Genomic DNA, 21,599 nt, shown 5'->3' with positions numbered 1-21,599 from the left:
TGCCATTTTTAGAACAAATTAGAGGATTTCAAATGTAAATTTTCTTCACCCGTTGAGTGGTCAGTTTGATATACTAACAGAAGTGTAGCGCACGCCAAGTGAAGTGCGTGCAGTCCCTGGCTTCTGTGTCAGTACTGTCAATGTCTCTCTCTTGCTCATCATGTTGACAATGTTTTGCAGAGCACCACGATGTGGCTGTTCGTAACCATTGCTTATTTAATGTGCATCAGTGAAAAGTCAGATGCGAGCCCCGAGGTGTCCATGGATGTTGTAAGTCCTGACTTCTATCCCTTATTTTCCTGCTTGGGCATGCAAACTACCTATGCTGCCATAGTCTGGGCAGGACCCATGGTCTCTGCGTGTGTATCTTCACCGGGGTTTGGTACCAGGGTTTTATTAGAGCTTTTGTCTCTGTGTGCTTATGTACACAGAGATTTATGGCAGACATTTATGGGGGAGTTCAGTTTAAGTCAACAGGCTTGGTCAACGCAGCTGCCTTGGGCTTGGAGCTTCACTGTCATTGCTGCCCTGATCTTGACAAACGTTGATTGCAACATGAAAAGCAACAATGGGTCTCTCTTTACCAGACGTGCTCAGGGAGTGAGAGAAACTCACACCTGCCAAAAATTTTAGCTGAAGTCATGACATCACTGCAGCGTTGGTGGAAGGGATAGTGGGAGGTCCCTACTCCATCCTGGCACTGACAGCAGGAGTCACCACCACCAGTTCAGGGCCCAGCCAAGTCCTGACACCCTCCAGGACAGAGATCCCCACCTCCCTGGGGACCGTCACACGCTGTCCCTCCCTTCCCACAGGGTGAAATTGTCCGCTACCATGGGTACCCCTACGAGGAGCATGAAGTAGTGACAGATGATGGCTATTACCTCACCATACAGAGGATTCCTCACGGCAGAGACAACCCAGGAAGCATGAGCACCTCCCATGAAGCAGAGGCACAGGGCTCCAGCATGTTCTGTCCCTGTAAGTGCCATAAGAAGGTCTGTCTGGTCCAGGGACCCTGAGAGCTTTGCTGGGCTGGAGTAGGCCATGGTCAGGGCTGCCTCATCATGGGCTGGGTCCTCAAGGAGACAACTTTCCCTGTAGGATTAGCCTTGGGAGCAGAAGAAATGCAGGTGCCCACGACGCCAACCTTCATGTTCTGAGAGGATCTGCTGCAAAGAGGAAGGAAAAGATAAGGACAATGAATGGGACAGAGAAATCTTGCCCCAGGTTTCACCCCAGCTCAAAGCCAACCAGTAGAGCAGCAAAAAGCCATTTGTCAGCCAAAAAAACTCCCACATGTCCAATCCAATGTCATCTCACCATTTCGGCTCCTTTCTGTTCTTCACTTGCATCACTGTTTCAAACTGGAGGGGGTGATGTCCCATTCTTGGCAAGGTGTCCCTCTCCTGGGAAGCAGGAGGACTGGCGTATGAACATGGCAAATAAGTGTTAAAAGCCAGATTTCCATTCAGAACACTTTATCCTCAGCTGTCCAGTCTGGAAATGTGAGTTTTATATTGAAAGTCTAAAAACCAACAGAAAAAAAAGGAGACAAAAGGAAAAAAAAAAAAAGAAAAAAAAGAAAGAAAAGTCACTTTTATTTCAACTTTTTCATGCTGCAACCTGTGGTCGCCCTACCGTATGAATTCAGACATCCTTGTAATGACCCTTTTATGGCTGTGAAGTCGGACCTGCTCTGAGCAGGGGATAGGAGCAGAGACCTCCAGAGGTCCTTTCCACAATAAATCTTCCATAATCTCTCTTCCCCTCTCTTCCTACAGCACTTCAGGTTTCCTGGTCCTTTGTAAAAAAGATTTTAAGTTTGTTCTGGGGAGCTGAGACTTGCCCATATGGCTTAAAGTGGGAAGAAGTGGGTGGAGGAGATGCTCTTGACCCCGCCAGTACCTGTGTCTTTGCAATGGGGCATCATAGTGTCACTCTGCCATGGGAGGTAGTTAGATTCCACTGGGTTTTCAGTGTCTCCTGGTCAGACCCAGAGTGCCTAAGCCAAACAAAAGGCACTGTGAAGAGGGTGGTCACCATGCAAAGGGCACAGTCAGTGTCCAGACAGATATTGAACTTGGTCTTTTTCTTCCTGGAAGCATGATTTCCCAAGATCAATTCAGTGTGGAGTCCAACCTTATTTTTCAGCTTCACAATATCTATTTTCTCTGTCCTGGGATAACCAAAGAGCCCACTTCAAAAGCACCTCTTCAAAGAGGCTGAGGGCATAGGTGACATTCTCCCTGCACTGGAATCAATTCCCCAGGGGGTTGTTGCCAAAGCAATACCTGGATGTGAACAGTCAATTTTGCTAGTGGTCAGAGAAAATGATCCTCCCCTTCTTTCTTCAGCTCCAAAGCCTGCTGTCCTCCTGCAGCATGGCCTGGTGTTGGAGGGAAGCAACTGGGTTACCAACTTACCCAACAGCAGTCTGGGCTTCATCCTCGCTGATGCTGGCTACGACGTCTGGATTGGCAACAGCCGGGGGAACAGCTGGTCACGAAAGCACAAAGAGTTTGAGTTTCACCACCAGAAATACTCAGCTTACAGGTATTTTCTGTGAAACTGAAGGGTGGCAGGTACCTGGTACCCTCAGCAGTGTCCGTAGGCTGGAGGAACAGCATCGCTGACAGTCGCACCATCTGCCAGTGGGCATAAACCGACCCCACCAAGACACCATACCTGCCAGAGCCCTTGCCCACTCCCCAAAGAGTCATGGCACTACTTGCCATGTCCTGCCCATCGCTCTCAAGGTCAGCAATAGTAATTTTGTCATGTTCCTGCCTCTGTTGCAGCTTTCATGAGATGGCCATGTATGACCTTCCAGCAACGATCAACTATATTCTGCAGAAAACTGGACAGGAGCAGCTATACTACGTGGCTTACTCTCAAGGCACCACCACAGGTACTTAGGAGGAGATCAGACCACTGTCAGAGTTACGTTAGCTGTGCACCCCTGGTTTGCGAGTGTTCTCCTGAGAGCCTGGACAGTGAGGGTAAATGTCTGGGCACGTCCAAACAACAAAGGGAAAAGAGCAGGTAAAAATCCCCATTTGCTTTAGCAGAACAGTTTTGAGCAGCAACAGCCCAAAAATGGTTGCAATGATGGCTTTTGGTGCACCCCACTGCAGCCAGAGCCCCAAGAGGGCTTGTGGAAGTTGCAGCTGGGCTGAGCAGTCAAGCTGAGAGCTGAAATGCTCAGTCACCAACCTGCTAGAACCACCTCTGAGGGTCTTTCCAATGGGCACACCTGCCTAGGAGCCAATAACTCCTTCAGAAATAACAGGGCAGGGTTTGCTTCCTTCTGCCTTCCACAGGTTTCATTGCGTTTTCATCCATTCCTGAGCTGGATCGTAAAATCAAGATGTTTTTCGCCTTGGCTCCTATCACGACAAATTCAAACATGAAGTCACCCTTGGTAAGGGTGTTTGACCTTCCTGAGGGGCTGGTTAAGGTATGTCCTCATGACACATTTGTCTGGTGTGAAGGGTAAAGAGGGAATGGGAAGGTCTCATCACCTGAGACATGCAGTGCTTGTACATCACTTCCATCCCACTGATCAATGTCTTTGACTTTCACAGCTCATTTTAGGACACACAGTGGTCTTCGATAAGGGTGAGATCTTGCAGCAAATGATTTCCAGCCTGTGCAGCTACCCCATCTTTAAAAGCTTTTGCTCCTTGGTCCTTTACTTGCCTGGTGGGTTTACCAACAGCTTAAATGTGGTATGTACACTCAAGCTTACCTTTTAAGTGATCCACTTTCTCATTGTTTGAGCCTGAGTTGTCAACCAGCTGCCTTCACCTGGCCTTTTGCATCTTCAATTCCTCGAAAAATCTGGCCATTGCATCAGCATTTTGCAATCTGGCCGTTGTGCTGGCCATTGTGATGCTCTTGCAGTGGCACCAGGGGGAAGCCCAGAGTGCACACAGGGTCATGTGCCCACCAGGCATGTCGTCTCCCCAGTGGGGACGATGCATCAAGGGGAGAGCGCAGAAATTCATTCAGAGCTCTGGGGGGTCGCAGGGTTTCTCTTTTACTAAGTGGTTTGTATTTTCACATGTGTTTTAATGACAAACCAAGTTCTTATGGAACAGACTCCACTGCAATCCACTGATAGGAGAGGTGGGCCCTCAGACTCTTCAGTCTACCATCCCTCAGAACATATTTATCCCCAAATCAGAGCCCTTCCCTGTGATACACTGCACTGAATACTGGGCTATAGAAAAATTCAGGCTGGAGGCACCAGGGTGGAGGTCTCTGGCCTGACCTGGCTCCCTCCAGGGCTGATACTACAGCTACCGCAGGTTGCTTAGGGACATGTCCAGGTGAGTGGTCCCAGAGGTTCCCTGCTTGCATGGGGAAGGGCAGCTTCTTTGGGGCCAGCTGAGATTTCAAGGTCCAGATCCTGCCACAAACTGCTTATGTGAGTAAAATTGGAGACAGGTCCGCATAGAGTACCAAGCAACAACAGCTTGATCATGGATGGACTCAGAGCTGGGCCAGTGTTTCTCAAGGGAAGTATTGGTGTAATTTCTTAATATTCCAAGGGGGCAACTCATTAGGAACAACATGTAGAGCTACTGTGATGAGTTGCACATTGTCTTTGCAAAAGGATCCTGAGCACAAGATACGGAGTTTTACTTTGGTTTGAAAACCACATAGACTCATAACATGACCCAGCATCCCATGAGAACTGCTCAGCTTACTGAAGGGAGCTCTACAGCACCCTTCATGCTGCTGTCTGCCATCCGTGTTCACGCAGCATGTGGCTGAGCTGTGCCTTCACAGACCTAAGATGAAGCAGTTTGTGCAAATGCAAGCTCCAGCTAGTTTGTGTGAGGGGAAGACTTGTTGTGTGGCTACTGAACAGGATCAGTTTTATTTCTAATGGGATTTCCCTCCATGCAAAGAACAAATGTCTCCAATGGTTTCTTGCAGAGCCGCATAGATGTCTACCTGTCCCGCTACCCTGATTCAACATCCCTAAAAACCATGTTACATTGGCGTCAGGTAATATTTCCTGCTGCAGAATAAAGGCCCGTGTTCTCCTCTCTCAGCTGCCGAGGACCTCTTCTCAGTGCTTGGGCATAATCCTCCATTGCTATCCCTGCAGAGCTATATTAGAGGCAAAGGGGAAAATTGACATGAAACATTAGTGCAGATGCAGTTCTTCTGTCCACGACTTTCAACAAAAGATGACCAAGAGTCTTTGGAGGTGGTAGGAGATGGACATGGAAGCAAAACCTGGTAATAAATCAGCACAGGAGATGCTAGAGTAAAGGTTAGGAGCTGAGGGTTGGTAGAGACAACTAATCATGCAACAACTAATCATTGAAAACGTGCACAGACTCATATCCTTCTGTTGTAGACATTGACCATGACAGACAAAGGAAACTTGCCCAAAGGTCTGATTCCTGTCTTCTTTGAGGCTAGCTCTTGGTTGTATGCTAGGTGGACTATGGGTTTCTGCGGCCTCAGCCTCCAGACACCTACACTTCGCAGTTTGCCAGACACCCAAGAGAGGAGGGATGAAAGATGTGAGCAATGCCAGGCAATCTTGCAGGCCTTGCCGAGATCTTCCGGGGGGCTGGCTCTCCTCCCAAAAGACAATATCACACATAACAAATAGCACCCTTGAGCCTTGGTGGCAGGAAGGAGCAGTGCGGTTCCCCGGTCGCCTCTTTTATCTTTCTTATGGTCCTCCATGATGCATGGATGATAAACACAGGTCTCCTCCTTTTCCAGCTCTATCAAACAGGGGAATTCAAACATTATGATTATGGCAGTGACAACATGCTTCATTACAACCAGGTAAGAGAAATCCATTCTCACTTGTCAGTTTTAAAAGAGAAAAGAAAAAAAAAGAAAAAAGAAAATTACAATGACAGTGAAAATACTGCAGTGGCTGAGACTGAATTTTATGGGTTTTATCGAATTTGCTTTATATGATCAAACAGATTTGTAAACTTTCTTTCATAAAAGAGGTTTGTGATATCATTCAGTGATGACTTTTTGACCCTCTGGTGAAAAGCGTAGGAGCACAAGGCATAGTCAGGATCTCTGGTGATAGTTTCTGTACTGTCTCTCAGGGTAAGGGAGAAATTCCAAGCAGTAATCAGGAATACTTTGATTTTTTTATTTGCTCATGACCTCCGAGTCTTTCCTTCCTTAAGCCACACTATTTGTCTTCCAGACCACACCTCCCTTCTATGAGCTGGAAAATATGAAAGCACCTCTTGCCGTGTGGTATGGTGGCAGGGATTGGATTTCAGCCCCTGAAGATGTAAACACCACACTGCCTCGTATAACCAACATAGCATACAAAAAGTATATTCCTGAATTTGTCCACTTTGATTTCCTCTGGGGTATGCAAGTGTACGAACAAGTATACAAAGAAATTCTTGAACTGATGAAAAAGACTGCGTAGAGCAGACCAGTGGCAGTAATTGTTGGTTTCTTGTTTGTCTTCTGGGGTTTCTTTTATTTGGAAAAAAAAAAAAAAGTGAAGAAAAAAGAGGGGGAAAAGGCTCATTAAATTGCTGTGCTTGGTTTGGATTGATATTACTCTGGCAAGTGAGGAAAACAGGCCAATCCAATGGTCAGGGAAGCACATAGTATTTAGGTTAAATACATTGAGGTCCTTGCAGAAGTTGGGCATGACCTTGGACCCTGAGTCTCCCAGGTGCCTCACTCACGTCGGTTTCCAGCAACAAGCAATTTCAGTGGAGTTTGGCTCCTGGCTGCTGTTGTGGGCTCTGGCTTCCCTACGCTTGGGTTCCCGGCTGCAAATGCCTGGACATCAGCTCAGCTCCCTCCTGCACACTGGTGTTTCACAAGAGTAGGTGTACTCAGATGGGACCATGTGGTGGGTCGAGCGATGAATCATGCCGGTGTAGGTTTATCCACCTTCTGGTGACTCTTCCATACCAAGAATCCTGACATCCTGACCTTCATTGCTTTACTTTACATTCAGAAGGAGCTAGAAACCTTCTGCCTGGTGACAATGAAAAGAGCTTGTGTGTTGTTTTTTATCCATGAGAACTGTCCATTTCACTAACATAGAGAACATCTTTCTCAAATTCATGCTTATCAGACAACACTAGTCTTGCTTGTACACAAAAGGGTTTTCAATAAGTTCCACCAGGAAATGCCATTTTGCATCAATTTTAAGCAATATTCCCAAGGCACAAAGCAGGCTGGAAAGGTCAACTTTTGCCAACTCTCAGGAAATGCTTTGGTTTTCCTTATGTGGGAGAGAGAAGAAGAGTCTGGGGGAAGCCAGTAATGAGTCTAACTCCGTATCCAGTTTCTGGGTTACACTTCTTAATAATATATTGATTAAGAGAGGAACTATGAATTTGCTTGTTTGTGTAACTACATTCTTAAAATATGTCTAGGAGTAAGCAGGGCAAAGGATAAGACCCTCCTTCCACAAAGATGTACAAATAATAATAATAATAATAATAATAATAATAATAATAATAATAATAATAATAATAAAAGTAAGAGAGGGTCCACTGGTCACTGTGTGGTTGTACTGCCTTAAACCTCTGGAGGACTATGGGGGTTTTCAGCACAGACGTCTTGCCATGTTGTTGTGGTTTAACCTGGCAGGCAGCTAAAACAACCACACAGCCGTTCATTCACACACACAGACCCGCAGTGGGATGGGGGACAGAATTGGAAAAAAGGTAGAACTCGTGGATTGAGATAAAGGCAGTTTAATAGGACAGGAAAAAAAAATAATAATGATAATAAGAACGATAATGATAAAAGAATATAGAAAACAAGTGATGCACAGCTCACCACCCGCTGACCGATGCCCAGCCAGTTCCCAAGCCGCGGTGCCTCGTCAGTCAACTCCCCCAGCTTTACATACTGAGCATGACGTTGTATGGAATGCAATATCCCTTTGGGCAGTGGGGGTCAGCTGTGTCCCCTCCCAGCTTCCCATGCACCCCCCAGGCTTCTCACCGGTGGGCTGGGGTGAGGAGCAGAAAAGACTTAGCAGCAACTGAAAACATCAGTGCTTTGTCAACGTTTTTTTCATCCCAAATCCAAAACACAGCACTACACCAGCTATCAGGAAGAAAAGTAACTTTATCCCAGCCAAAATCAGGACACATGTGCAGGCAAGGGAGAGCTGCTTGGCTGATACTTCCCCTGCTCAGGGATAACTTTCAGTGGCTTGTAACGCTGGCAGATGCCCACAAAGCAACTAGCATCGCCCACCCTGTGCCCTGCGGGAGAGAGGTGGGTCGTAGAGGGCAGGTTGGAGGGTGAGGAGGGGTCTCACACCCAACACGGCTACTTGCCAGAGGCAAACTGTGGGTCTTAGCAGCATACTTTCATCCAAGTGTCTGGAGATGGTGGGACGGGGCTGTTCGTGGATGTCCTTGTACAACAACTGTTTGAGTTATCGTCAAAGGGGACCGGCTCTTTCCATCCTTACGGCTAGAATTGACCACAGAAGAAAACAGGACAGGGTGAGGTACCTCAGGGTGTATTAGGCTACAGGTTAGATATGATCTATCTGGAGCGACAGTGATTAGCTACCTCATATAGTATATTTGTAATGACATCTTTTTCTGTGTGATTAATTGTTTACTGCAGGGCTCCGCCCTGGAGCAGCATTCTTACAGGACTGCACTGTGTTCATGCCATGGATATCAATGTGAATGGAAGAAGACTTTTCTGTCTTTGCAAATAAACACTCAAATCTTGGCAAGACATTTCCCCAACAGACTTCTGAAAAGCTTGCAAGAACTTATTTATGTTTAGTTAAAAAGTACTAACTTTTTACTTCTGAAAATTTATACGAATCACAGGGTTTAGTCTCTTTCTGTTCAGGTTATAATGTTTCTGCCACTTCTGTAATTATCTGATGCAACGTTTGTATTGCATTATCTTCATTCATAGGCAGTCTCCCATGACTGAGCGTTTTGGTGAAGTTCTCTTTAAATCCGATTCTAGAAGCGCTCTGCTCCCTATGGCACCAGTACTTGCTTCCCATCTCCTGTTCAACAAAGGTTGCAGCGATGCTTTTTAGAAGCAAACAGAACAGTAAATATTCAAGGTGATTGTAGCATAATTCTGGCGTCTGGGATTGCCTTGATCAATAAATGGGTTGAGTCACATGGTGAGCTGTGTTGATCTTGCTGGGACTGGAGTCCTTGTATGTCTCAAGTCTGTCAAGCAAGTCAAAGGTCCATGGTGATGGCATGGGTCCAAGGTCAGGATGGGACATCAGCTCATGATGTCGGGGTCCAGATCAGTTCAATCTCTTGCCCTTACACTTCACAACGCAGCATGAGGCCTTCACCAGCCCAGCAAATGTATTCATGGCACAGCACTGCTCCCTTTTTATTCTCCATGTGTGAGGAAGCCAACCTCAGCCATATGCCTACAGGTGCAGAGGATATTGGTCATTCAGCCACTTACTTAATTTTCTTCCAGATGTGCTCATGCAAAGCCATCCTTGATCTGTTTGTGTACAGCACACAAGGCCAGAAGGGCTTAAAACCCTGTCACATCCCGTTCAAAATACAGGTCACCATGCTTGCTGATCTATAATTTTCTATCATCATCAGGATCAATGCAAAAAAAGGCAGCACATACATGACTCTGGAGCACATGACCATCTCCATGAATTGTGGAGTGTATGGTCAGCCCCAGGCTGTGCCCACACTGGAGAGATGGTGTGCACATCTACTACAGCGTCCTTCCCACTTGAGGATTATGCACAGGCACATGCTGAAAGTGAAGTTGCGCTTTTGTAAGTAACACTAGGATTGCTTTGGTGTCTGCTTTAAGCAATGTACTGGCCTAAGCTGTTATTTAGAAACTGATTTTTACCAGGGCTAATCTAGGATAAGATTTCATTGAGTTATGTCAGATGCCTTTTCATGTTTTTTTGATCCTTAACAGCAAGCCTGACAACAGTTTGCAACAGTCACCAACATTGCTGAGTAGATTCAGCATTTTGTTCAGTTGAGGACACATCGCTTTCTTATTTCAGGAACTATGAGCAAATTCTGTGTTATTTCCAAATTTTGAGATTACTAGATGAATGCTTGGAAGAGAGACCCAGTAACTGGTCTTTGAGATTTGTATTTTTGTATATTGGTACTTTAGGCAGAGGGAATGGGTACTTTAAGCCATGGAAAGTTACGGTTAGTCACAATAATGATCAGATATAACTGCCTCCAGCACTCTTCTCAAGCCTGTGTTGGTCTCCACTCCTGGCCCTGGACTATGTTGTGTGGGAAATGCTACTGCTCCCTGAAGGTCTCTGACAGCCCTGACCAGGGCATTGGCTAAACTGAGCCCAATCACCTTTTTTCAATACGTTGGAAAAAAGCCCAAGAGCACCATGATACCAAATTTGAAAAATGTTAGTATTTCTTTATTGATAAAGTTTGCTGAAGTTGGCCCAGGTCTGTTCATGAACAGACCAAAATCATTTAGCTTTAAAATACTCTTTAAAGCCAATTGTACAATGAAGAGAGATCAGAGAAGAAGTACAAGAAGTTCAGGGTTGTTCTGGGGTCTTCTGAAGAAAGAAACAGAGGAAGAATTAGCTAAGACAAAGCACCGGTGACCACATCTCAGTTATTTTGCAATCAACATTTAGGAGCTTTTATGCTTTTGTTGATTCAGTTTCACTACTGTGAATAAAACGATCGCATGAACAATTCTAGCAAGGTGTTGTGAAAAGAATTTGTTGTTCCATCAAGCTTCATTATGCAACTCTAGCATGAATAAAACCCCTACTAAACGTGTAATCACACAGAGATCCTAGAGATATTCTAGCCTAGCTGAGGGGCTTTAAACTAGAAGTACAACCAGATGAGCACTGCTTTCCTTATCACATTCTTTACTTGAGCAAGGTTCTCCAAGGTTAGGGAATCATGCTTGTCTGGCAGAGATTACACAAGAGTTGATGTTCTCTTATTGCTAAAATCAGAATAATACTCTTTCCCAGTTCAGGATGCCACAACTGGATGACAGCTAGTTAAGTATCTCCCTTCTTGTGATTGGCTTACCCTTGTGCTTGGCAAGAGGCAACAGATAGAAGGTAACAACCAGCATCCTGGACATACAGTCTGGTGGATTGTACATGCGTGAAAGCACCACAAGAAACACGAGAGCTGGAGTTAGAGGAACGGTATGCTTTGATAGCCAAGGACATGATTAACACCAATCAAACTGGTAAGCACTGAGGAATGTGTTGCTTGCACTGTGGTGCGCCACAGAAAAGGTGATTCATCAGCAGAAGATTTGCACTTGCTAACAGAAGGAGAGCAGTGGGGGTACAGCACATTTCATGGGCTCTTTCTCTTCCTGTTATCCCAGCAACCAACCTGTCCTATGGTTCCTCAAACAAGAACATGAAATACGCCCAGCAACAATGATGCGTGAAGTTAACAAGATGCAGAAGCAAAACATCATGCCACAGTAACTTTTGACTCCTAAAGGACCTTAGAGGCCAAGAAAGAGTTGGCCTTTGGGCCTCAAGCAGAACCCAGATGGCATATGGAGGACCCTTGCCTTTGATGTCACACTCAGGTGACCATGGCCAGACCAGCTGGATACAGACATTTTGGGCCCTCTGAGAAGGTGTGTATGAGAGTGCTGATTGGTACAGTCTACTTGGTTAGAAAGTTAAATAAAATACCTTTCTGTTTCTAAATGGTCCTGAGTTTTCTTAGATTAGTTCCTACAACAATACTGTAAAAACGTCCCATCAGTGTGGTTATACAGCTTCATCTTAAGATGCCCATGATAGTCTATCTAATATTTGGTTGTGCACCCTACCATGTATTATGGGGTCCTGACACCATAGGTTAATACACTAGTATTTTTTTATTTACAACTACTTACAACTCTGTTAAGTGTACAATGACAGCAGTATCGTGATGGTATTGCTCTTTCCACCTAAACTTGCACTTGTATGCCAAAACGCCCAACTCTGGTCTCTTAACTTCAAATAACTCAAAGGTCTTCATTGCTTCCTTTGACTACGCTATGCAAGAGTTTCTCAGTAAAAAGCTAGCTGCTCCTTCCTACCATAGTTATGATAGGCACTGGTGCTAAATCACACACTAGCCTCAGCACTGATACACTGCTCCGATAGCCTTGTCCCATGGCCTGAGGATGCTGGAGAAGACTCTGCTGCCTTTCCAGCCTCTATTAGTACCTAGTACTAGTACTTAGCACCTCCACTAGATAACTAGCACCCAGTGGAGGTAGAAGGCAAGCAGACTTGACAGTGGATGATGTAGACAACCATACAAGTAAAAGGTGAGGTCTGTCTTGATGCTGTTGAAGGAAACCTAATGGTAGACTAGAAAAACACAAACTGGGTATGGGTTTCCCCATCCATAGTGTGTTTTTTAATTCCTCTTGCGACTCACACCGGAATTGCCCTCTACACAACCTTCGAAGTCCATCTTATGAAGTGGGATTTTTGTGCTCATGGGAGTCGGAAGCCATTTTCAAAAGCTCAAAGTAGACACAGGGACAAAAGTAAAGTAATGAAACAGTGAAGGCTCTGGCCACACCTGCTGTCAGGAAGGTAGCGCCCACACACACAGTCCCTTTCTGTCAGTGGTTGCGGAGTTGATAGAAAATTGCAGTCTGGTGGATGGAGTAACACACGAATGTTTTGGGCTGTGTTTCACAACTCGCATACCACTCACAGGCTATGGCGGGTATGAGCATTAGAAGTCAGCCTAATCCATGACCAGGAAACATATACTCAAGCAGAGCACCTGGTAGCCAACTGAAAGCTCAGGCTTTCAGGTGGCTACCAAGCAGCTACAGAAAGGCGTAGGTTGTAAGGTCATGGGCTGGAGGTGGAGAACAAACACCTTTGCTCTGTGTAATCCCTGTTGCTTCAGCCAAACAGAGGCATTGCACAAGCTCTCCTCCACTCTGCCGTCCATCAGCAAGATGCTAAGCTTGGTGCTTTTCCAGAAAACGTTGCAGAGGTTTTGCAAATTGCCAGTTGCAAATACAATACCGCTTGGGTATAAGGGCTATGTGGAGTTTGCCTGGGCCACTGTCACTTTTGAAGAGTGGTGTAATCACCCAGTGTCTCCCACCCAGGCATCCAGTGAAGCCTGACTGGTCCTTGGCGCATCTCTCTATAGAGAGGTTGGCATGCTCCTGAGGCCTTGTGAAGGTGGTGGAGCTCAAGTCCTTTTGTTGCCTTAGGAGCTCTTCTAAGAGGCATTCCCAAGGGCACCTGGGAGTTAAGAAACGACACTTAACAAAAAAAACCTTTTGACTTTTTTTACTGCCACTATCACAAGCTTAAGGTGCAACTCCATAGCTGAAATTACTTGCTGCGCCACTCCGGCTGCTTTTGGAAACATAATCCTTTGCAAGCATGAAAGTCATGACCACATGGCCAAGAAGAGGAAGTGTCATCAAAGATATGACCAGCACGCACATCACTTAATTGAAGGACACGTGATGTGGTCCAGCGTGGTGCCAACGTAGCAGGGATCTGACACAACGTGCTCTTTTTAATGCTGGTGATGATAGAGCCACCACCATTCACACCACCAGCCTGATCAGATACGACAGTGGGCTCTGCCTGGTAACGTATTTTCCTCCGCGTAATTCAGATTTGCATTGGAACGATCCCGAGGGTGAAAAAGCATCGATTGCTATTTTTCTCAGTAACTTGCCTCTTGGTAATACCATAGAGAGGGCTACTGGGCATATTTCAGAAGGCAGATATGTCTCATGGTGTGGGAGGCCCATTGGGAGGAAGAAGATTGGAGGTGGAGAGTAAACAGCTGGTGAGAAGATTTGCAGCTCATGCTAATGGGTTGAAGTTAAGCTCTAGCTTTTAAGAGCTTGGAAAAGCATTAGAAATCATATGTAATATTAACTGTGTGTATTAAGAATAGATCTGTGCTCAGGACAGGAATCTCTAAGGTGATCAGGAAGGTTTCTGTTTTTTTCAGGCTACACATTTAATAAATAGTCTTCCTACAAGGCTCTACCAGTTTCAGTTCATAGAATCCTTGTGTTAATAGTGGCTTGTGGGTGCAAAAGCTAAGCAACAGAGAACAGCAAAAGTACAGACATAGTCATTGCTCAGTCATCCTAAATGTGTTCCTTGTGAACCATAAACTCTTACTTAGGATTAATTCCCTCCATGTGACAATTAGCCCAACAGCATTTTCTGTTGCTTTAGTTTTTGCATTATAAAAATGTTTCTCTTCTTTTTACCATTAAAAATACAAAAACGGGTCTTGACTAGTACCAGATCCAGTTTGTACATGGGAGTGTGATGAGCCTTGCGTGGACTCTAATAGAAGCTGGAATTGGGAATCTCCTCTGCATCCCTGACCCAGACCGTGATGTACGGTCTTCAGATATATAAGGAACTTAAACCATCATAACCAAGTAGAAACAGACATTCATAACAACATTTAATAATAATAGCAATAATAATAATGATAATAATATTTTACACAGACACAAGATGTGGCTGTTTATTGCAATCCTGTTTTTGACACAAGCACACACGAACTCAGCAGATGCCATCGAGCAGAAAAATGCTATAAATCCTGAGACTTCCATGAATGTTGTAAGTCAGAAGTTTGAATTTTCACTCTCTCTGAAAGTTTGTGGACGTTTAGCTGGGGGAGAGAGGGATGGAGGTATGTATGTGCAGAGGGTTCAGGTCACCACGTGTGCTGGTTTTGTTGAGCGGTGTGATATGACGTTGCCTCGACATCATCATTAACAAGCACTGCTTCCTGAAGGAGTCCTCTTCCTCCCAGCAGTATTAAGTGCAATTACCAGCAAGTCTGTTAGAGAAGGGAGTAATCCCAGCCCAGATTTGATCAGATATCTTCCTGCAGGGCAGAAGGTTGTGCATGGCACCTCTCCTTCAGCTGCAGCAGGTTGCCTGGGGCCATGTCCAGGCTAGTCCTGAAAGTCTCTGAAGGTGGGTTTAGACGGACCCAAAATGTGGGCAATACAACTGCTGAAATCAATCTCTTCTGTCAAAGGTGCGACAAAGCAAACATGCAGCGATGTGTAGGCAGGATCCAGCTGGATTTCACCAGACTGAAACTTCCCAATCTCTGGAGTTTTCAGCATAAATAAAGCTGAGGCAGAGCCTCAGGAGCCCTGCAACAAATCCTGCGGGGTTTGTCCTATTGCCCTTCCAGTCAGCCCAGCTCGGCAGGTTCGATATGCCCCACAACCTTATCTGCCCCGCGCATCGGCTCAGGGCATGACATAGCATGTCCTGCTGCCGGTGTCAGCTGTCAGTAAATCCCTTTGGTTTCAATCTTAGTTTTTGGAAGCATTTCAAATGCATGTGCTGCTGCATGCGGCAGGGGAGCCCTGCTGCCCCCAGCTCCCTTCCAGGGAGCCCACGCCTGCGCGTCTCCTCTTCCCTTGGGCATCTCACTGGGGCGGGCGTGGGATTCGGACAGAGCATCCTCTCTCAAAAAAGTCCTCAGCTGATCCAGGACACCCCGGGGAAAGCAATGTCCCCGTTGCCATGGTGGTTTGGTTTTGCAAAGGCATCCCAGCGGATGAGAGATGCGCTTTTCAAGTCAAACGAGCACTCGGCTACAGAAAGCTTTCTACCTGGGTTTTTCTTTCCCCAGAGCCAAATAATCTGCCACGGAGGGTACCCCAGTGAAGAGTATGAAGTCCTGACTCGTGACGGCTACTACGTCAGCCTGAACAGAATTCCTCACGGGAGAGAAAATCCTAGGAACAGAGGTATAGCTCTATTTCACAAGGAAGCCAGCAAGAAAAAACCCCAACTCTAGCTTAACAAGCAGGTGAAGGGATGAACCTTACCAGGCCAGGGGAGCATTTCTTCTTGAAACAAAAATACCAAATCCACGGTACTTCTCCAATTTACAGTCAAGGCTTTAGCAGCCAGCACAGGAAACTGTGCATGCAGTACGGTAACCACATCTCGTATTAAGCAGAGACTTCATTTTAAGGCTCAGAGGGTGCAGGCATATCTTAAGAGAGCTCCTAATTTAATTTTTTTTTTACATAAATTTGTGACTCTGGGGTTTGAACGATCTCAGGGATGAGCCTGTACACCTGAGCTTTCACATGGTGTTTGTCAGTGGCCAAGGTGCTGAGCTTGTGGGGATGAGCACCTGGGGTCTGAAAGGCTTAGGAGGGACATCTGCAGCTCTCCAGCCTGAGACTACAAGGGCAACCACCACGAGACAACTATGGCATGGATTTCTTCACCAGGAGGTGTCATTAAAATGCACATCGTATGCCCTCTGGCAGTGCAAGAAGAGGATTTGCTGCCCTGAATTTGGGGTGAGTAAGTAGAGGAATTCTGGTTCAGTGAAATGCACTGTTTCTTTCACATCCAGAGGCCAAGCCAGTCGTGTTTCTCCAGCATGGGATATTCGGAGAAGGCAGCCACTGGGTGGAAAATCTGGCTAACAACAGCCTTGGCTTCATACTAGCAGATGCCGGCTATGACGTCTGGCTGGGAAACAGCCGCGGGACAAGCTGGTCCCGGAGACACCAGCACCTTTCAGCTGACCAGGTTGAATTCTGGGATTTCAGGTGGGCTGGAGCAGATTACAAAAGCATGGCAAACTTCTCTGCCTGTCACTAACCTCTAGGCAGAGGTGGATGCCTCCAAGCAGGCAAGTCAGAGCACCTAATCCCTGGGTATGGCCTCCCCCAGACCTCCTGGTGCCGTGCCCAGGGAGGATGGAGGTACCTGTGCAGACCTGCCTGCTGACATGGTGCCAACGCCTCCCTGCAGCTGCCTGGCCCTGCAGGAGCGCCGGGCACCGCTGCCTGCGTGGGGATGCCCATCCTGTGGAAACATCAGACCTGTCTTGGGGCACCTGCAGGGACATCCCTGGCCAAGCCCCCCCCATCAAGATGTCCACAAGCGTCATTGCCGCGTCCCCTTCTAGACGTTGTCCACAGAAACCTTGTCCCCAGCAACGGCACTTATAGCTGCTACTGCCACTCCAGAGCTTGAGAGCACTCCTGGATTTCCCAAACTCATAGACATGCTTCCAGTAAAAAAAGCTAATAAAGTAGGTCTGCATTTCACCATATCACGCTAAAAGGCACACGGGCAGGAACTGGTGCTCCACTCCCTTCTGGGAAAGAGCATCTCTAGGAGCCAAGCTGGTGCTGTAATCCTGACGAGAGCCAGCCCTGGGTCTGCGGAGCTGCTGTGTATTGCACCTGAATGCACAGCTGGCCAGGCTCTGCACGGTTTCTTTACCACTAACCATGGTTATTGGAAGACTAAGCCCGTTCAGGGAAGGATGAGGCCATGGCAGGAGGGATGCCTTGCAGTTTCCCCTGTGTAGCTTCATTCTAGCTCATAGGAATTTTCTCCTGGAAAATCAGCCACAGATGCTAAGCCCTTCAGTATAAGAGCAATGCAAGGCAGCCAAAATTCACTGGCAAGTTTGCTTTCCTGGTGTTACCTTATAACCAACGCACTACTCCTGTGTTGCAGCTTTCACGAAATGGCAATGTACGACCTCCCAGCCATGATCGACTTTGTTCTGCAGAAGACTGGGCAGAAGCAGATCTATTACATTGGCTACTCCCAGGGCTGCACGATCGGTGCGTTAGAAGGGGTTGCACATCACGTTGCCTGGACCACACTGAAAACGTTCATTTTGGTGTTTGTGAGCAGAAAGTGGAGAGGTCCCACCTTTGTGGGCTGCCAAGCAAGCAAGCTAGATAGAAGGTCTCTTGCATTGAGAAGTCCCACAGCAGCCATGCTTTCTTTAGAAGACATCTTAGGAGGACCAGCGTGCTCCTAGGGTAATAAGAAAGCTCCTGGTGACCTCAGTAAGCAACTTGCTGCAACTGGAGCAGTTATAATTCAACCTAGAAAACTGGATTGCAGTGTTCCATATCAATACCCAAGGCATTTTGCATGGAGGTCACAGCTTCTGCTTTCTGATGAAACGCATGGTGCTTCTTTTCACCAGCTGGGCCATCAAGGGTGTGAGATAACCTCTGTGACGATGATACCCTTTAGCAGTGGTTGATGGAAGATGACAGTAGTGTTCCCTTCACCTGGTGAATGGGGCAGTGCTTCCCATCAGTGGTAATTGTTGAAGTGCCTCATCAGCCACTTCTAACCATAGGAATAAAGGTGTTGTTTCCTTTTGGACATCTCTAGCACTAACATTAAGCAGAAAGGTGGCAAGTGATTCCCAGATTTCTAATTGGAGCTAATGCCAGCTAAACAGACCTGGGCAGCAGGTCCAAGCAAACCCTCAGGTTAAGTATCTGAAGAAAGATAAACCAAGTCTCAGGTTGTTTTTCTGTTTTCTCAGGGTTCATTGCATTTTCATCCATGCCAGAACTGGCTCAGAAGATCAAAACGTTTTTTGCCCTGGCTCCAGTAACGACAATCAAGTACGCCAGAAGTCCCTTCATGAAGATGTCCTTCCTTCTGGACAAGCAATTCAAGATGTTTCAGGTAGGGGATCACTCCATGCTCTCCTCCCCGAACACACCGGCGCTAGCAAAGGGGTTGTGCCCAGAGGCAGCCCCCAGGGCTACCCGATGCGGCAGAAATCAGTTCATGGCCGCTGTGACGTGCGCAGGCGCGCTCCCGCACGGTCGCTGTGTTGAGAGCATGCCTGCCTTCCATCTGTAGGGCCTTCAGGTGTTGAAACTGGTCTTTCTACGGGGGCAGTTGTCGACTTCCCGCACAGGCCGCCTGCAAAAGAGCAGCTTTACTGTGTTGCTTTTAATGAGAGTGAAAAACGAATCCAGCGCCTGGGGAAGGCCGGGGGAAAGAGGAGAGCCCCAACTACCCGTTTCCCCGGGGCGCGTTCCCTCGGCATCGCGCCTGCGATGAGCTGCGCGCACCTCGGCGGGGCAGGAGGGCGAAGCAGCAGCGGGTGTGACTCCTGCACAGCCCCTCGCCGCCTGGCGGGGGGACAGCCGGCGGGGACCCGGGCTGGCGGCGGGCCGGGGAGGCAGGCCGTGGGCCGGGGAGGCTGGCGGCGGGCCGGGGAGGCAGGCCGCGGGCCGGGGAGGCAGGCAGCGGGCCGGGGAGGCAGGCCGCGGGCCGGGGAGGCAGGCCGCGGGCCGGGGAGGCAGGCCGCGGGCCGGGGAGGCAGGCGGCGGGCTAGGCTGCAGGAGGGGAAACGCGAGAAATCAGCCTTGCCCTTTGCTTCCGCAGCTTCTGCTCGGCAGAACAGACGCCTCGCTGCGGGTGAGGAAGCTGTGGAGGTTCCTCCCCCAGCTGTGCAGGCGCCCGCTGCTGCACAAGCCCTGTGCCAACCTCCTCTTTCTGCTGGGCGGCTACAATGAGAAGAACCTCAACATGGTGGGTGCGCTGCCCCGTGTGGGGCGGGGGAGCCGGAGCCCCGGGGCGCGTGGCCTGGGAGCACCCCGCAGCGCCCGCCGCCCCCCCGCCTGTTGCCTGCACCCTCCCTGCCACGCGGCCTGCCCAGCCGGCCACGGCCGCTCACCCCGCGCCGACGCGCAAGCAGATGCTGCAAGGACAGCACGCGTCCCTCTGCCAGATTCCTCTCTCGCTGCTTCTCCTCGGGGGACAGGAATAGTCCCCCAGGCCCTGCTGGGTGACCGTCAGTGGCCAGGTCATCTCTGAGTCAGAGCTGCCTGCCCCCAAGACCCGCTGTACCCCTGGGGTGCGGCCCCTGCTCCCACCCACCTCCCACCACAGGTCTTGAGCACAGTCCCCGAGCCCGGGTGCGGTATCTCCAGGAGCTTGGGGTACCTCATCCTTCACCGCCATTCTCCTCCTGGCGCTGTCTGAGAGCGACAGATTTGTATGAAAACCATATTCCTGAACCTGACCCAACTCTCTAGGCAGCGTGACTCCGCAGTGGCTGTTTTGGGAAATGCATCCTCTGGCAACTGCCGTCCTCGCTCCCATCCACTGGCAAGCGATGATAGCTTGAGTATCTTTCCTTGCAGACGCGGCTGGATGTGTACACATCCCACTATCCGGATGGGACGTCTGTCAAAAACATGATACACTGGGCCCAGGTAGGTTCCCTGAAATGCAGATGCTTCACCCCTGGGATGGTCCCTTCACTGACAGTCTGGTGTGTCCAGGTCGGCGATCTTGGACTTTAGCAATTAGGCAAGAAATTAGGCGTACAGAAGAGGAGCTGGATGCAAGACGAGCTGCTCTGGTCCCTCTGGGGACCAGGGGACGCCGGGGTGTGCGCCCTGGGCTGCGCCAGGCAGGACAAGGGAAGGGATGGGGAGGCCACAGTTTGGGGCCCCCAGGGATCGTCAAAGCAGAGTGAGCCAGAGGACACCATGGCAATGGTGGGCAGAGGCCAAGGTGTGCGAGGAAAGGCCGGGGGAGCCGGGCTTGCTCAGCCGGAGATGAGCGAGGAGGTGAAGGGGGATCCAACAGCATCTCTCCCTGCCCAAAGGGGTCCCAGAGACACCAGGAACAGACTCTGCCAGTCTGAGTAACCTGCTGCAGCTGCAGCATTGGCCCTGCTGGAAACGGGATCAGGCTGGAGACCCCCACCCTGGAGCCTCCTTGCAAAGCCAAACTACAGGTAACAGGGAAGGCGAAAAAGGTCTTTTTAGTCAATGCAACTGTTGTGCAGGTATCTATCTATCTGAGCTCTCGCCCCTAGCATAGAAGCAACACTTCTAATAACTGGGCTCACTGGTGTCTCTGTACTCTGAGTCCGAGGTGTCATGAGAAGGTGAGAACGATCAGGTTGTGAAGGTGTTCACTCACCAATGTGAAGTCCTCCAGCAGCGTCCTGCACACACAGCTGGTGACGAGCAGGTTTTCAGAGGCACGACTGTTGCACCGGGGCAGCCAAGGGGTTACACGCAACACCTCAGTTTGTCAACCCATAGCTAGGGACAGGTGTGCAGCTAGAGGTCAAAGCATCACCCTATTAAAGAAGGTGGAAAGTCTGGCTTTGCAGGGATGGCACCTTCTCCTGCAATGTCCCGTGTGAGCACCCTCTCATGATGTGATCCCTCAAGGAGGCTGGGAGATGCCAGACCAACGCAGCAGCACTTGCTGGCCTTCCACCACAGATCTATCCTCTCCTCCCAGGTGATAAAATCAGGAGAATTCAAAGCCTTCGACTATGGCAGCGAAAACCCAGCCATGTACCACCAGGTAGGAGGCTGCAGCGACAATGCTGGTGGCTGGAGATGCCAAGAGACTGTTCTGGGTGGTGTGGGATGGGCTGGCTTGCAGGGGTTGACATGGTGACAGTTCCTCAGAGCTCTCTGTGATCCTCCAGGAGACACCTCCCTCCTACCAGGTGGAAGAGATGCCCGTGCCCACTGCGGTGTGGTCAGGGGGGGAGGACTGGGCAGCTGACTGGAGGGATGTCCACCTCCTGCTGCCCCACATCGCCCACCTCGTCGCCTACGAAAACATCCCCGACTGGAACCACTGGGACTTCATCTGGGGCTTGGATGCCCCTGGGCGCCTCTACAGCAGCATCCTGGAGCTGATGGAGGGGCCCCAGTAGAGTGGCGGCTCACCAGGGAGATGCCAGTGGCCTGGCCCCTCTCCCTCAGCTGGGACAGCCCCTGCTGTCCTGTCCTTCCTGCTC

At 48.7% G+C, this 21,599-nt stretch overlaps 1 protein-coding gene across 1 annotated transcript; it reads left to right on the top strand.

Annotated features, from left to right (window-relative positions):
• Nucleotides 1-189: 189 nt before the first annotated feature.
• Nucleotides 190-21,515, top strand: LOC309406658 (lysosomal acid lipase/cholesteryl ester hydrolase-like; the record flags this gene model as incomplete). Its single annotated transcript, XM_082001937.1, has 15 exons — nt 190-270; nt 816-981; nt 2,358-2,556; nt 2,802-2,911; nt 3,324-3,460; nt 3,588-3,621; nt 14,550-14,617; nt 15,654-15,771; nt 16,395-16,593; nt 17,516-17,625; nt 18,351-18,496; nt 19,208-19,354; nt 19,969-20,040; nt 21,089-21,154; nt 21,282-21,515. The coding sequence occupies 15 exons, from the start codon at nt 190-192 to the stop codon at nt 21,513-21,515; spliced, it is 1,887 nt and encodes a 628-aa protein (XP_081858063.1).
• Between the last annotated feature and the right edge of the window lie 84 nt (nt 21,516-21,599).

Source organism: Phaethon aethereus (genome assembly GCF_964289735.1).
Source record: "Phaethon aethereus genome assembly, chromosome: 7".
NCBI lineage: Eukaryota > Metazoa > Chordata > Aves > Phaethontiformes > Phaethontidae > Phaethon > Phaethon aethereus.
The sequence above is the reverse complement of the archived record's forward strand: the minus strand, read 5'-3'. Positions and strand labels throughout refer to the sequence as shown.